This window comes from Ambystoma mexicanum, chromosome 10, assembly GCF_040938575.1.
Source record: "Ambystoma mexicanum isolate Mex_15411 chromosome 10, UKY_AmexF1_1, whole genome shotgun sequence".
Taxonomy (NCBI): domain Eukaryota; kingdom Metazoa; phylum Chordata; class Amphibia; order Caudata; family Ambystomatidae; genus Ambystoma; species Ambystoma mexicanum.
Window position 1 is genome coordinate 693,129,887 of NC_090932.1, and position 15,386 is coordinate 693,145,272.

Consider the following 15,386-nt stretch of genomic DNA (forward strand, 5'->3'; position numbering starts at 1 on the left):
CACTGCAGGTCTCCACGCTAAAAGCCTGTGGTTACCGGAGGAGAAGGCGTTGCATATCAAAGTACAGGAGCTACGATCAGTGTTTTGGGCTCTCCAGTCTTTTCTTCTGTCCCTCAAGGGCAAGGTGATAAAGGTCTTCACGGCCAACACCACCACGATGTTCTACATCTGGAAGCAGGTGGGCACCAGATCCCCGCACTCTCCAGAGAGGCGCGTGACCTATGGCACTGGGCTGTTGCCCAGGGGATGTTCCTCGTCCCGTTTCATCTGGCAAGAGTTAAGAACATCATCGATTCCCTCAGCAGGGAGCTGTGCTCGTGCCACGAGTGGGAGCTTCAGCAGGACAAAGTGGATCTTCTGTTCCGACGGTGGGGCAATCCCCACATCGATCTGTTTGCGACGGCAACAAACGGCAAGTGCCGACGGTTCGCCAGCAGGTTTCCCCAGCCGGGGAGCATGGGGGACGCGTTCTTGTTCCCCTGGGACGGGCTGTTTCTCTAATGTGTTGCCGCCGTTGCTTCTTCGGCTAGTCAATCAACTAAGACGGTCGCGATGCAAGATGATCCTTTTTGCACTGGCGTGGCCGAGGCAGATATGGTACCCGGACCTTCTGGATTTGTCAGCGTCCCCTCCAGTCAAACTTCCAGCGGCCGTGGATCTTCTCTGCAGAGGAGGAGGCGCGATCCTGCACCACGACCCAGGGTCCCTGAACTTGCAGGCCTGGCTCCTGCAGTGATAGAGTTGGAGGATACGAGATCCCGGCGGACTGCAAGGAGGTGCTTGCCAGGGCTTCGTCTACATTGAAGTGCTACAGACTTAAGTGGAAGAGGTTCACTGTTTGGTGCCCTGCACAGAAGATGGACCCCCTACGTATTACGGCCCCTCAGGTGCTGCCGTATTTGCTGGCGCCGGCCAATGCAGGACTGGGGCAAGGTTCCATCAAGATTCATCTGGCGGCTATCTCCCGCTACGCCAGAACTCCGGGGCGGTCGTCGCTGTGGTCACTCCGCCTGGTCAAGGAGTTCATCAAAGGACTTTTCCGTTCGTTCCCGCGGGTCAAGGCCCCCGCGTGGGAGCTCAATGTTGTACTGACTAGGCTCATGGGTCCACCGTTCAAGCCTATGCATTCGGCGCCACTGAAATTCTTATTGTGGAAGACAGTGTTTCTTGTGGCCATCACCTCCGCACGACGAGTGGGAGAGATCCAGGCCCTCTCTTGTAAACCTCTGTACTTTACATTTCACGAAACAAGGGTAGTGCTATGGACGCACCCCTCCTTCATGCCCAAGGTGCCGTCTGACTTTCATCTCAACGAGCCCTTGGTGTTACCAGTTTTCTTCCCATCGCCTTCGTCGCCAGCTGAGAGGACTTTGCACTCACTGGATGTGGCGTGAGCTCTGAAGTTCTACGTGGACCGCACAAAGAGTTCTCGCAAGACGTCACAGCTGTTTGTAAATTTTGGACCTGTCAACCATGGGAAGGCCCTCTCCAAGGCTTCCATTTCCAGGTGGCTCTCCGGCTGTATCACCAATTGTCACCGGTTGGCGAACCGACCGTTGGCTGGCCATCCGAAAGCCCATTCGACCAGAGTGATCGCTGCAACTACGGCATTCCTGTCTGGTGTCCCCCTGCTGGGCTGCTACGTGGAGTTCGACACACACCTTCACGAGATTCTACTGCATCGACCGGGATTCCAGAGAGGAGTCCAGAGTCGGCCAGGCAGTGCTGCGCAACCTGTTCGCTTGAAGGTGAGCCTGGTGAGGAGGTAAGAGATGCTTAATGTTGAGATGTGTTTGTGCATGTGTGTACTGTACTGCTATGTATTCTTCATGAGCATGTGAATCCATGCCTGACCCCATGCTGGAGAAGGACCAAGTTACTTACTTGAAACTGTTGTTCTCCAGCATGGGTGTGGCATGGATTCACATGCGAACCCTCCCGCCTACCCCTCTGCGGCTCTTCTCTTGGTCCTACTGCCACTTAACATGCTACCAAATCTGAAGATGGCTGCCAGAGGAGGAGGGGCTTAGGTGGATTACAGTCATTGGCTGGGGGTGTATGACCCAGAGACCGGTGATTGGTGGTTAGGAGAAAGACAGTTATTGGAGGAAAGGGGACTAAGGACTAATAGTACGTTGGTCACTACGGTGAGTAACTTATAATTTCTCCCTCAAGACTGCTGGTGAGAGAGCCTGTCCATTATCTTACCTTTCATCATCAGACCAAGAAATCTGGAGGTCTGGTTCAGAGCTGCAACATCGTGGAGCAGCCACCACAAGAATTTTCTTGAAACCTAAGGTACTGTGGGGAAAGTGTTATTGCTTATCTTATTCCAGAAAGTCGCTCCAGAGCATTAGAGTGTATGTAGAAGTGTCCAGGGCAACCCCCTCTTACCTCTGACTCAAGCTGCTGCATGCGTCCCTTTAGTGAGTCTTTTAACAGTGTCAACGACGTTGGTTAAGTCTTCTTGTATCTTCTTTCCTAGAGACTAGAAAATAGCCACAGGAACCTTTGACTTCTGCTGCTTTTCAAGACTGCAAGCCTCTCTGAACTTCCTTTAAGCTAGGGTTGCGTTTTAGACTTTAAAAGACTTGCTGTGCAGAGAAACTGCTTATAGAACCTGAAGCAAGTGGGACTCCCCTAACAGATATAACTTATTTTCACTGTAACGTGATGTGTGCAAGTGTAATAAAAGGAATTCATAAAGGGACCTAGTCTCTCAGTAATGATATTCCTCATCCGGCCACGCACACAGACCAGCTCTTGGTCCATGAAGGCAGCAGCTTTCCCCAGGAAGGGTATTCCAAATAAAGCGATTCTAGCCCTGATGTGGTAGGAAGGCCAAAGAACAATGTTGCCAAACGACAGGCATTCATCTCAAGGCACATCTTAGTTTTGGAGTTCTAGCCAGTCTTGGTAGCCATTTGCAGTAATTGTAAAATTGCATGAGTAAAAAGTTCAAAACAAGGTAGGAAAATATCTGTTGCCACCAGCCAATCCTCGACACATCTTATTTGTAACACAAGTTTAAAAAACAAATATATATATTTCTGATGCTTGTTAATCTGTTTAGAATCACATGCTGTGCAAATAGTCCGACATCCAGTGGTCACCGCAGAGTATTGCATCTCGTCTTTTGAGAATCGAAAGGGGACGTCGACATGGACGTCGAATCCCTCACGCATGGAGGTCCCTCAGATTGTTTATTTCCGCCCAGCATACTGGTCGCATTATGAGTAGCTCGTCCAGAGAAATTGCTTTGTCCTCTTCGACCTTTGGTCGTAATATAATAAGGTTATTCATATTGCCTTACCGTCCCTTCCAACGACGGCTGTTCCATTTCCCCACCGAAGACGGTCCACGGATCTTCGACAGAAGGAGCCCGGTCGGCACTGCCGTCCACGTGGCCGGGCCTTCTGGTCGGCCTACACAATTAGGGAGAGTGGGGGTCGGGGTGGACATTTCCCTTTCTGAGAATGCCTTTCCCTTTCCTCTTTGTTCCCTGGGTCTATTCGTCAGTTTATTTCCTCAGCTATAGAGAGTACTCCATTTAGGTTTTGTTCTGTTTACAGGGCCAAATTTCCTTGGAAAGATGAGCACCGTAAGTGTAACCAGTGTTTACCCCTCACCCACGACGAGTCGGTTTGTGCGGCTTGCAATCTCCTGCGCCCGAAAACTTTAAAGGAGTGCCATGTTAAGCGGTGGGAGGCCTACGGAATGTCACAGGCCGAGTCTAGTTCTCCCACTGCCACAACTGCTGATTGCGGCGAGGGGGTTGTGTGACGAACTAGCCTTCGATTCAGAGACGATCGACCTTCGGCGGAGCACTTCACTCCGCATTGTCTGTCCCCAGCCCCGACAGGCAAGCCCTAGGTCCTGCTTTGGGGAATGTACACCCCAGCGACAGAGGTGCACATGTTCCACACACACTAAGGACACAACCCCAGGGACGTCTTCGACTAAACAGTCGAAACGGTCCGTAGCGCCAACATGCCTGCAGAAAACTTCGGCCCTGCCTGCCAATCACCAGGGTCGGCAACCCTCCCTGCCAATCGCCAGGGTCGGCAACCCTCCCTGCAACCGCAGATGTGCCTTGTGACTGGGCCTACTACATCAAAGGGTACTGACCCCAAATCCACCATCCCACCGAGACACATCGAAGAAGGCGTCTACGGCTGAAAAGTACCCGGTTCTGCCGAAAGTAGTCGCGCAACCAGAGGCCCGTACTTCAGAACCTCCTGATTAGGAAGTAATTACAGAGTGCATCGCCAGAATCATTTCGGCGGATTCCCACAATCAAAGGTCCAAGGATTCGTCGAAACTCAAGGAAAAGCACAAGGATTCGTCGAAGCCCAAGGATAGGCCGAAAAATTTACCGGAACCTACAGAAAGGCCTACAGACAGTTGAAAAGACACGCGTCAACCACCGGAACCCGGAAAAGACTTTCGGAAGCTCCTGACGGGATTTGTTCGGCTGTAAAGAAATAATCTTGATGTTTACAGACAGAGGATCCACTAGATGAGCACTTTCCACCTCTGGAACGCTCTGGTTCATCTATTTGGACCACAGAAAAATGTGAAGGATGTATGGACAGGCTAGAGAGATTTGTGGAAATCACTGAAGTCTACACCCAAAAGGTCTAGGGAGGATACTCCCGCCCCCCCATCTCCCTGTGGCTAAGCTGCAGAGGGGTCTTTGACCCCACTCAAGATGAGGAAGAATACTTTTATGACCTCACTGAGGAGGAGGCTCAAAATGAAGATCCCTTTATAGACTCTGAGGAGGTCCATTTAGATCCCACTAGACCCGGACTCAATTTGTCCTCTCCCTTGGCAGTCACCTACTCCAACCTCGGAATCTGATGCCTTGTGCCTGGACTCCCTTCCTACCACCCCCACTAGACAGGCCTCCCCGGTAGATGATCAAATGGCTTTCAATGCCATATTGAGGAAAGCAGCTGAACACTTCAATATTGCTACTCAAGAAGCCGTTCCAGAGGCTGATTTTGTGGAGAACATTTTAAAAGAAAAACCTCCTGCCAGCCAGGCGATTCCTCTACTTCAATTAAAAAGAGGTTGGCCCCTTCTTTAACACCTGCACTTACTAGAGCAGTGAATCCGAGGGTCGAGAAGGTTTTTCGATCCTCCCCCTCTAACCCCATCTACAATAGGGGTCTTTCTACTCCAGATTAATTGGCTGTTACAGCTACCAGGAAAAGAGCAGGGGTTCCCCTATCCACTGGGGAGGCACCGCCTGACGAGGAATATAAGAGACTTTACGCTTTGGGTAAAAGGATCGCAGCGGCTTACTCAACTCATATCTCCAACAATACAGCGTTGTTAGCCAGCTATGCTGATGCGCAATGGGCCAAGCTAGAGAAAGGCCTTTAAGAAGTTCCTGAGCCACTGCGAGCCCGTCTGCTCTCAACCGTGACACTGGGCAGGCAAGTTAACCAAAGTATGCTAACGAATACTTTGGATGCAGCAGAAACTGCCGGAAGGTCTTTGGCTCAAGGTACCCTACTGAAAAGGCACACATGGCTAAGAAACTCTGGGTTCAAGCCAGAGACACAAGCTTCACTTATAAATAAACCAGTGAAGATACTAATTTATTCGGAAAGGCAGTGGATGAAGCCCTCGAAACAGCAACAATGGAGTATGACACCCTTAAGACTCTGGATCAGATCATCCAGAGACCTTCACAAAGAAGGGGGTGCAGGAATAGACGTTCCTTTCGTGGGCAATAATTCCCTCAAAATCAATACATCTCAGGGAATAACTGGTCCTCTCCTCAAGGGACCAGCAGCTACCACACGCCACAAGAGGGCAACCACGCGTTAAAGGAATAGGCCAAGACTCCCCGGCCTCGGGCCAGAAATGACCCGCAGTTCCGGGTCCCCTCCCATGCATCCCTGTTCAGGGGCCGGCTAACATAGTTTTTTCGAGCATGGGAGGGAATAACTTCAGACCAGTGGGTGCTAAAGACCGTCGCCCACAGTTACTGTATAGAGTTCAGCCGGACCCCACAGTTCAGACCGCCACGAGCAAGACGCCTGATACCAGAACATCTGCGAATCCTGCTACAAGAAGTTGAGACCCTGCAGGAAAATGGCGCCATAGAGGTTTTACCTCTTTTACAGGTAAAAAAGGGTATTTATTCAGTGTACTTCCTTGTACCCAAAAAGTATCTCATCATGCACCCTGTACTAGATCTGCACCCAACAAATTAATTTGTGAAGCCCCAAAAGTTTCGGATGGTCACTCTGCAAGAGGTAATTCCCCTGCTCTCACAGGGGGATTACATGGCAACATTGGACATGAAAGATGCATACTTTAATATTTCACTGTTGCCGGCGCACAGAAAATACCTGATTCATGATTCAAGACCAGCACTATCAGTTCAAAGTACTACCCTTTGGCATAGCTTCTGCACCAATGGTATTTACAAAGGTACTGGCAGTGGCAGCAGCACACCTGCACAGGCAATCCATCCCAGTTCATCCTTACTTCGACTGGCTCATAACAAGGTATTCCTACGAAACCTGCCTGTCAAATACCCAAAGAACTATAGATCTTTTATTAAGTCTATTCTTCTGGCCTAGACCCCAGCCAGGTCAAACAGTTCCTATGGGCTCTAATTCGAACAAAGGATGGCCTCGTCTTCCCTCCTACGAGAGGGCCCAAAACATGCTGTTTCAAATCCCTCAATATTTAACCACATTTATTCACCAGTCGAGAGGTGATGGTACGCAAAGCTATGCGACTGTTGGCAATGATGGCGTCATGCATTTTTTTGTTCCTCACGCATGCTTGTGCATGCGTCCAGTGCAGGAGTGGCTCAACAGCCAGTGGTGTCAGGCCAGCGGACAATGGGATGATCTAGTGGTTGTCTCGCCAGCCCTCGCTCTCTCGCTACGGTGGTGGTTGAGGGAGAACCTCTTGAAGGGGAAATCCTTCACCACCCCCGCAGTGGAGGCCGCTCTAACTACAGACACATCTCTCACAGGGTGGGGAGCTCACCTGCTTCAACAGACAGCGCACAGAGTTTGGTAGTCAGACATGGCATCCAACCACATAAACCTGTTGTAACTATTAGCAGCATTCAAAGCACTGAAAGCTTTCCAGACACAACTGCAGGGAAAGACGGTCCAGATCCTCAGACAGCACCACGGCCATGTACTATCTGAACAAACAAGGGGGCACTCCCCTCTCCAGGGCTGTCCAAACTGCCCCAGAACATTTGGAAGTGGGTTCTCAAACACATGTTCCTGTTGTCAAAACGTGTTTCAGGGGAACTCAATCTTCTGGCAGACGTACTCGGCAGAGATTTCCCACTACCCATGGAATACGAATGGCAATTACACGAAGACATAGTCTCCAACGTTTTGGCAGGATGGGGCTTCCCACAGATCGACTTGTTCGAAACTCTGGAGAACGCTCAATGCTAAGATTACGACTCCAGGTACCCCCAGAACCGTTCAAAGGGGAATGGATAACATGTTCAGGGAAATTTGTTTATGCTTTTCCTCAGACTCCCCTACTCAATAAGATAGTGCACAAGACGCACCAGGAACCAGTCACAATGATATTGGTGGCTCCCATGTGGGCCCGCCAACCTTGGTTCGCTTATCTGATGGAGATGTCCTTATCTCCTCCAATGAAGCTGACTTGCCCGTACAACATGTCGCAAGACAAGGGGGAAACACTTCACCCATGCCCGCAAACATTGAATTTAGCGGCCTGACTCCTGAGGTCGTAGAGTTTGGGCACCTGCAACTCCCTCAGACGTATGGACATACTCAGGGAGGCAAGAAAACCTAACACACGATATTGTTATTCCAGTAAGTGGAAACATTTTGTTATCTGGTGCCACTCTAAGAGCATCAACCCCATTGACTGCTCTCCTACACATATTGTTTTGTTCCTGACCCATTTAGTTGACCCGGGCCTAGTTTTAACTTGCTAAAAGTTCACTTAGCTGCTCTTTCAGTCTACACTACATCACAACAAAAGGTGTTGTGGTGGAAGATATCAGTTATTAAGGCTTTCATGTAGGGAGTAAAAAGAATTCATCCTCCCATCTCTAACCCAGCTCCTAACGTGGTGTTGACTAAACTAATGGGGTCTCCTTTCGAGCCCATGCATAAAGCAAGTCTCAGTTCTCATCTACAAAACTGCCTTTTTAATAGCCATTACTTCCATTAGGAGAGTTGGTGAACTACAAGCGCTCTGTTCTACACTCCTCTGTAACAGTTCAAAAAGATAATGTGGTTCTGCGCGCTCACCCTAGGTTTGCGCCCAAATTCCTTTCAAGGTTCCATGTGAACCAATCCATAGAACTACCAACGTTCTTTCAAAATCCCTCAAACATGGGAGAAAGAAACCGGCACACACTGAATGTAAGCAGAGCAGTCATGTTTTACGTGGAAAGAACTCGACCACTAAGAAAAACAAATCAGTTTTTCGTTTCAGAGGCAGCAGGTAGAGAAGGAGACCCTGTCTCCAAATCTACCATCTCTAAATGGATTGTCAAATGCATCACACTCTGTTTCTCTCTTGCTAAGAGAGAACTGCCCTTCAAGCCTAGAGCACATTCTACTCGAGGCACTGGGGCTTCCATAGCATTCTTTGTAAATGTTCCCCTAGAGTCCATTTGCAAAGCGGCAACCCAGAATTCTGTACACACCTTTACAAAACACTATTGCCTAGACACTCATTCTAGGTCTGATTCTCGGGTGGGACAAGCAGTACTAAGACATCTTTTCTCAACTGTCCTTCTCGCATCCCACCTCCAATTCCAGGTACTGCTCGCTAGTCTATGCACAGCATGTGATTCTAAGCAGATACAATCATCAGAAATGCTTTTACGGTTAGTAATGCATGTCCTATAAGGATACAAAGTATACTTACCACATTTCACTTTAGGTTGTTGTGTGCATTTGTGATACAAGATATCCATATAGACAGTCTCTCGGCTCTAATAGTCTTATAGACTATTGATCTCCCCATAATCCTGAGCACAAAGGAAATGATCAGAAGGCTTTTTTATACTTCCAAAAAGACAGGCCAGGCGTGAAATCAGCAAAAAGGGTGTCCCGTGGAAGTCTATGGGATGGAAGCGGCAAAAAGAAAATCTTTCCTAGCACCTGCTATGCCAGCTTCCTACTGAAGATTCATTTCCCAGTGTTCTCCCCCTCCTTTGCACACATCAAAGGAGAGGAGTCTCCTTTGCCTTGACCCCAAGCAGGAATACTGCTGCTCTAGGTGTAAGCATTATCCTATTAGTAACCAACCTTTCATTCGGTTTGCTTCTCTTCATAATGCAATTGTGGTTAACAATTTCCAGATAGATTGAAATGTTCTTCAAGACCTGCTGTTAGCTGGTGCCAGGGAGATTCCCGATTGTTATCTTGGTCCATTTGACAAGGGGCCAATCACCTATTTCAACTTTGTAGAGGGGATTGCTTTTGTGGACTACTTTCATGCTCCCACTTGGGCCTTTCCTGTTGCTTTTGCCAGCCATTATTCTCTGGACTCATTGACGAGTGAGGGCTCCATATTTGGTTTGTCTTATTAAGCTGGTACTCTATACTTTGAGAGTGTTTCTTAAGACTAGCAGTTTGTGAAATGACTGTATTCATCGGAAGATGTAGTATTTACAGTAAGGGGTGTTTGCTGATGGAAGCAACCGTTCTCTGATTGTTTATTTAAGCTCCGTTTTTCCTTGACATTTGTACTGTGATTATATGCAACCTCAATTGGGTTGGAGGGCGTAGCTCTTCTAGTGGGGGGAAATCGTGTGAAACCATCTTAAGGGGCCACGGTTAGTTTCATATATGTTCCTCATGCACATTCGGGGTGCCATTGGTGCTCTTCTCTTTGATCGATCTAACTGCAGTTGACCCCACATCGACTGGTGGGTTTTAAGATGTCTGAATTAATTTTACTCCAGTGGGCAATGTTATCCATTAGAATCTTACTGCAGGTAAGCAATTTTGTTATTTCCCTCTTCAATTTTATTTTGCAATTACACTGTCAATGCAAACAGACGAATACATTAGTTTACAGGATTGCAAGTTTTTAAGGTAAATAAATGCTTTAGTTTTTGCAGCCTTTGATTTGGAATGCTAATTTCCATCTTGTTGGGAGCTGATCTAGAATCAGATTTAGAGCCATCTTTATGAATTAATGACCATAAATGAAAACTCCTTTATCTTCAATATTAGACATTATAAATTGCACGCTCTGTGAAATCTATGCAATTGCTTGGTGAATTTTCCTGATTCCGCTTTAATCCTGTAGATGTGGCACTATATTTGAAAGTATTTTCTGTAAATCATTTGTTTTATTCCTCACTGATAGTTATGAAAAGTCTTCCTTTTATTTCTCAGTGAAAAAATTAGGGGTTGGATAAAGGAGCAAGCTCATAAATTTGTGGAGCGTTATTTCAATTCTGAGAACATGGATGGAAGCAATCCAGCACTAAACGTTCTTCAGAGACTATGTGCTGCAACTGAACAACTCAATCTACAGGTTAGGACAAAAACTCTTGCACTTTTCATCAAACAGTGTTCTACTTTTAACAGTACTTTTGTTAACCTGTTACAGGGTCTTCCACAGAACAGTCTACTAAATGTCTTTACTATTAATGTTACAACATTAATATGTTTATTTCTATGTAGCCCTACTTGCATTAGTACATATATTTGATCATTTCTGTGTAGAGATTGAATATGCACACTTAAAGGTCATTCTATAGTTTTCTTTTCCTTTTAGTTTTGGCTGAGATGCCAGTAGTGCCACCATAGTGTCAGAAATAATGCTGAGAGAAGTGTGTTTTTTTTTCATGAGGTACAGCCATTTGGCTTTTGGCTTCCTTCCTATAGTTAATGATGTTCATCCAAACAATTGTGTATGCTGTTGTCTTGAAACTCTCGCTTCCTAGACTAATGCTGCAGCAACTAATAGTAATTTGAGATGCTGACATGGCTGGTTCTCTGCTGGTTTGCAGTAGGCTTTGCAAACTAATTTTACTTCTAAAGAGGGAGGCATTACAAACTCCGCTTTGATACCATGCCACTGTCCCGATTGTTACACTGGCAGCACATTATCAGAAGAAGCAAGCCCTGTGCTTCCAGTTCTTAGGGGTGAACTGGATATTTTCTAGACTTAGTACTACATTTACAATCATTTTAAATGCCTTCTGTGAGTTTTAAAGTCCTATTGCATTTGCAATTACTGCCACTCACGCTTACTGAGCCTTAGACGTTTGTAGTATTGTATGTAAGTGAACATGTATGTTTTTACTGGCTTTAGGAGTGAGCTCGGTATCTTAACTATCGTTGGCTAAACTCATTTAAACTATTACTCATTGCAGTACCTATCTCTACTAATGTATATATTTTCAGGATATATTATGTTGTGTATTTTATTGTGTGCCTGTGTGGGACTATATACATTGCTACCAGCTGTTAACAGAGATTTCCTTTTCAATTAATTGCATTTCTCCCACAGATTACTCATCTTGATAGATCATTCGACCTCAGCGTCAGTTGCTCAGAAAATTGAAACGTGGGGTGTAGTGCTGCTCTGCAACATATCCTCATCCTCTGGATGCCTCGACCGCGCTGCTCCTAAACTCCAGACATGTCGGTGGTGCATATACAACGTCACTTTGCCCCTATACCACATTTCCTTGCTTATGCACACTCCGCACAAAGTTTCGGAACACGGCTTAACATTTGTTGCATGAAACGTTTGACTGCAATATGTCTGAAGCTGTCTGGTTTCAAACATTACACTAACACAAGTGTGGAGATCGGTTACCCCTCCCTTACAGTCACAACAGTTTTGATTATCCTCATCTGTCTTAATGGCTAGTCAATAACCACCATTGAACATTAGAGTACGATTTATATGAGAATTTACTTCTTTAATGAATTTAATTTAAAAAATTCATTGTACTTTTTATCTCACATATATTATACACACTAGACATGCTCATATAAACAAACTCATCAATAATCAACCATACACATTCTTAAACCATTTAGTGCATTGGAGTTAGTACACAGTGACTTCGAAAACATTTCTGCTACACCGTTTTTAACAATTAGATCTGGATGACCTGTTTGGGTGGTTTCATTAGGAAAAAACAACTACAACATCTGTAATCTGTACCTCCACTAGGAAGGGTGAATGACACAAAATCCCCTAGTCAAAAAGAATTATTGCCTACATAGACATTATGCAGACATTGTGAACTTCATGATTGTACTGTCCTCTAAGGAAAATATGCCACGTGTGTTAGGGAGAATTCTCAAAGATTTGCTAATTCCCTTCACCTTAGAGACCCCCCAGAAACTTTGCTGGATTTTGAGGGCTTGATTTTTTACCTGGAGAGTGTGACCCTTTTTCCCCACTCTTTCATGTATTTTGATATGTGTTTTACCTCTGTTTTCTTTGGTTATGGAGTCTAACCAACTCCAAAGCAATCATCTATTTGAATGTTATCACACCACACCTTCCGTGCAGTGACACAGGGAAGCCTTTCAGGCTTTACCAAGGTTTAACTACCTTCTCCTGGATAAACTACTGTTTCCCAGAGTAAGTAAAGTGAAATTGACCCAGCCCCTCCTATCTTATAATAAAGTGCTGGAGGGGCTACTTAGTATCCCCTATGTCTAGATACTCCGGTAACTGTCAAATGTAACCCTTTCCTCTCATAATGGCTGGAAGTGGTTTTACAACGAACTACCATGATTTTTCCTGACCGCAAACTATTTGTAGCCCCGGTAACATTAAATCATGGGAGCCATGTTTTTCAAGATGGCGTCTGAGCCTCCTTTGTTAAAACGGGTCCTGGTCTTTTTTTTCGCCATTTCTTTGTGGAAAGGTTCTTCTAGAGTTTTTCTCTGCACGCCAAACCAGGTTTGGTCTTTGTTCATTCGCCGTTGCCAGGCTTCACGATTGAAGACCGCCTCTGGCTCCAGAGTGCCTGGGGTAGGCAGGAAGTGACGGAGGTGCGCCGAGGAGACCCGAATGCACTCTGTGATGATTGGCTGGCTGACTGTCCGGCAAGGACAGCCACCCTGCTGGGTGAGTGGCAGCTAGGCTGGAATGATTGGGAGAGAACTGAATAAGAGACTAGTCTCTTGGCTTGGATGGCAGAGTCGACCACTGGACGAATGAACCGAAGAAGAGCTTGAAGAGGATGCCTGCTGCAACTCCTGGACCGTTGGTTTGCCCGGTGACTCCCTGCTACAGGTCCAAATCGCCAAGTTCACATCGACAGAGAAGCCCTGCAAAGGACGACTTCTCCCTTTTGAGTTGGGAGGACTAATCAACTCCCAAATAAGCCACCTGGACACCTATCTCAGAGCTGGTTTTATTTCCTCAGAGTGCTGCAGGAAACCGTAGAGCCAGGGAGAGGGACACCAGATTGTGTGGGTTACTTGTAAACTGGCTGAAAAAGTTTGGAAGATCCTCTGGACTCCCACGACGTCGCACCGACCGAGCCTGACCCCCCTTTGCTGAGTGTAGGACCCTAGAAGCAGGGACATCCCACCTTGACAGCCAGGACCAGCGTTGTTACCAGTGCGGTAGCTGAAACACTGAACAGCCATTGATTTGAAGATTGCCCGTTGCAAGCTCTTGGCCAGTCCCAGTGCAGGAGTCCCAGGAACAGTGAGATCTGCAGGAACTGCCAGGAACAGAAGCCATCAGCTGCATCCTTTTCTTCATTGAAAGGTACTGTAAAACAAGACTGAGTACTTGCCTCTCGCCGTGAAAGTGCTTGAAACTTTTGCAACTCGCAGGCCTAATCAGCTTGTGACCCCACATATGATTCTTCCTTTTACAAACTACTTCTAAGAACTTGTGCCGAGACTTTTCTGTTTACTTACCAGAGCCGCTTTATCCTATCCAAGACTTTAGCCCATTGACTTTGGCCTAGCCTATTGTGCTGAATTGACTCTTGTGGTGAGCTCAAAGTATCTACACTGTAAGAATTATTGTAGTCTTTTATGTTCTGATAACCTTTACCTTTTACTCCTCTTTGAAATGTATTGAAGTATATTTGTATATTATTATTTCATTGCCTCCTAATGAATGCTTTATAACTGACTGATAAATTAATAAGTGTTTATCCTAGAAACCTTGAGTGTAAGAGTTTATTTGAACACCTGTGATTGTAGTCCTCTGTGTAACATCATTACGGCTCAAATTCCCCTCTTGAGATAAGCCTGGCTGCTCAACACGCTACCAAAACTGTGTAGTTCATACTTGTACCAAAGGTTGGTTTGCTTACACCTATAGTCATAGCTGTGTGTAGTGTTCCCAAAGGGTACTGCATACAAACGTTGCCTAACGTGTTTCAGCCTTTCTGCTAAAATATGTTTTTTCCTGGCGTTCGCAGAATGCTGGTTATAAGTCCTTCATCAGGACGGTAACCTTGCTCAAAGTTGGACTCAATCTTGGGTACCCCAACTACTCATAGCCACTCTTAGTGTTAGTACCAGCTGTGTATAGAGAGATCCTCGTGCTCCTTTGTTTGATAAGCAGGGGATTGGGGGTTTTAAGCTCCCTTCTGTGTTCCGCACAGGACTTTTCAGGGCGAGTGCACAATGTCTATGCATTTTCGATGAAGAGTGGGTATCCAATCCTTTTTGGGATGGATTCCTTGGCGGGTGCAGAATTGCACCAGTTGCTCAATTGCTTAATTGACCCGGCTGACCTGTTGGACCTGGAGGTAGGATTACGTGACACGAGCAGGCTAGCCACCTCCACCAAAGTAAAGATGCAGCAGGTGTAATCTTATACTCACCTTAGCGATCATTTAAATGTAATACTCCTATGTCCCGTCCCCTCCATACTGTATGGGTGTCCCAAGCTAGGGACGGGAAACTGAACCTTTTTCACCAGAAAAATTGTCTTCCCCTGTAAATCTAGAGGAGCGCAGGGGCGTGGCCCTGGGAACATGTGCTCCCCTGACTCCGCCCAACGCCGGTAATGGACTGCTTTCACCAGTGCTCCTGCGTTAAGCCTCTGGCCTGGTTATTCCACGCACTCTTCCCCAGAAGAAGTTATTCTCTTTTTTCTGTTTTCTCTTCCAATTGTCAGGTACTGCTCTGTCCTCTGGTGCCAGCCACGCTCCTCCCTGGCGCATAACGACGGTGGGTTTCTGCAGGTGTCAAGCCTGCAAGGGTCCCTTAACTATGTCCGACCCTCACACTGTCATGATCTCTGCTTCCAAAAGGTCAGGGTTTTCCCAACTCCCTTGGAAGCAGATCCATAACCCAGGTTCCGAGTGCCAACCAGTCCCAATTGGGACCTTTTGGACCCAGTCCTGGCGCCAGTGGCACCAGGCTCATAAATATGCCCAGTCC

General features: G+C 46.7%; 1 protein-coding gene across 6 annotated transcripts in view; it reads left to right on the top strand.

Moving 5' to 3' along the window:
• Positions 1-15,386, top strand: part of TRIP12 (thyroid hormone receptor interactor 12) — a 2,051,777-nt gene that overhangs the window by 1,284,396 nt on the left and 751,995 nt on the right. For all 6 annotated transcript variants that reach the window (XM_069618297.1, XM_069618300.1, XM_069618299.1 and 3 more), the window contains one exon: positions 10,392-10,533. In XM_069618297.1, the coding sequence (XP_069474398.1) occupies positions 10,392-10,533 (142 nt within the window). The remainder of the gene's footprint in view (positions 1-10,391; positions 10,534-15,386) is intronic.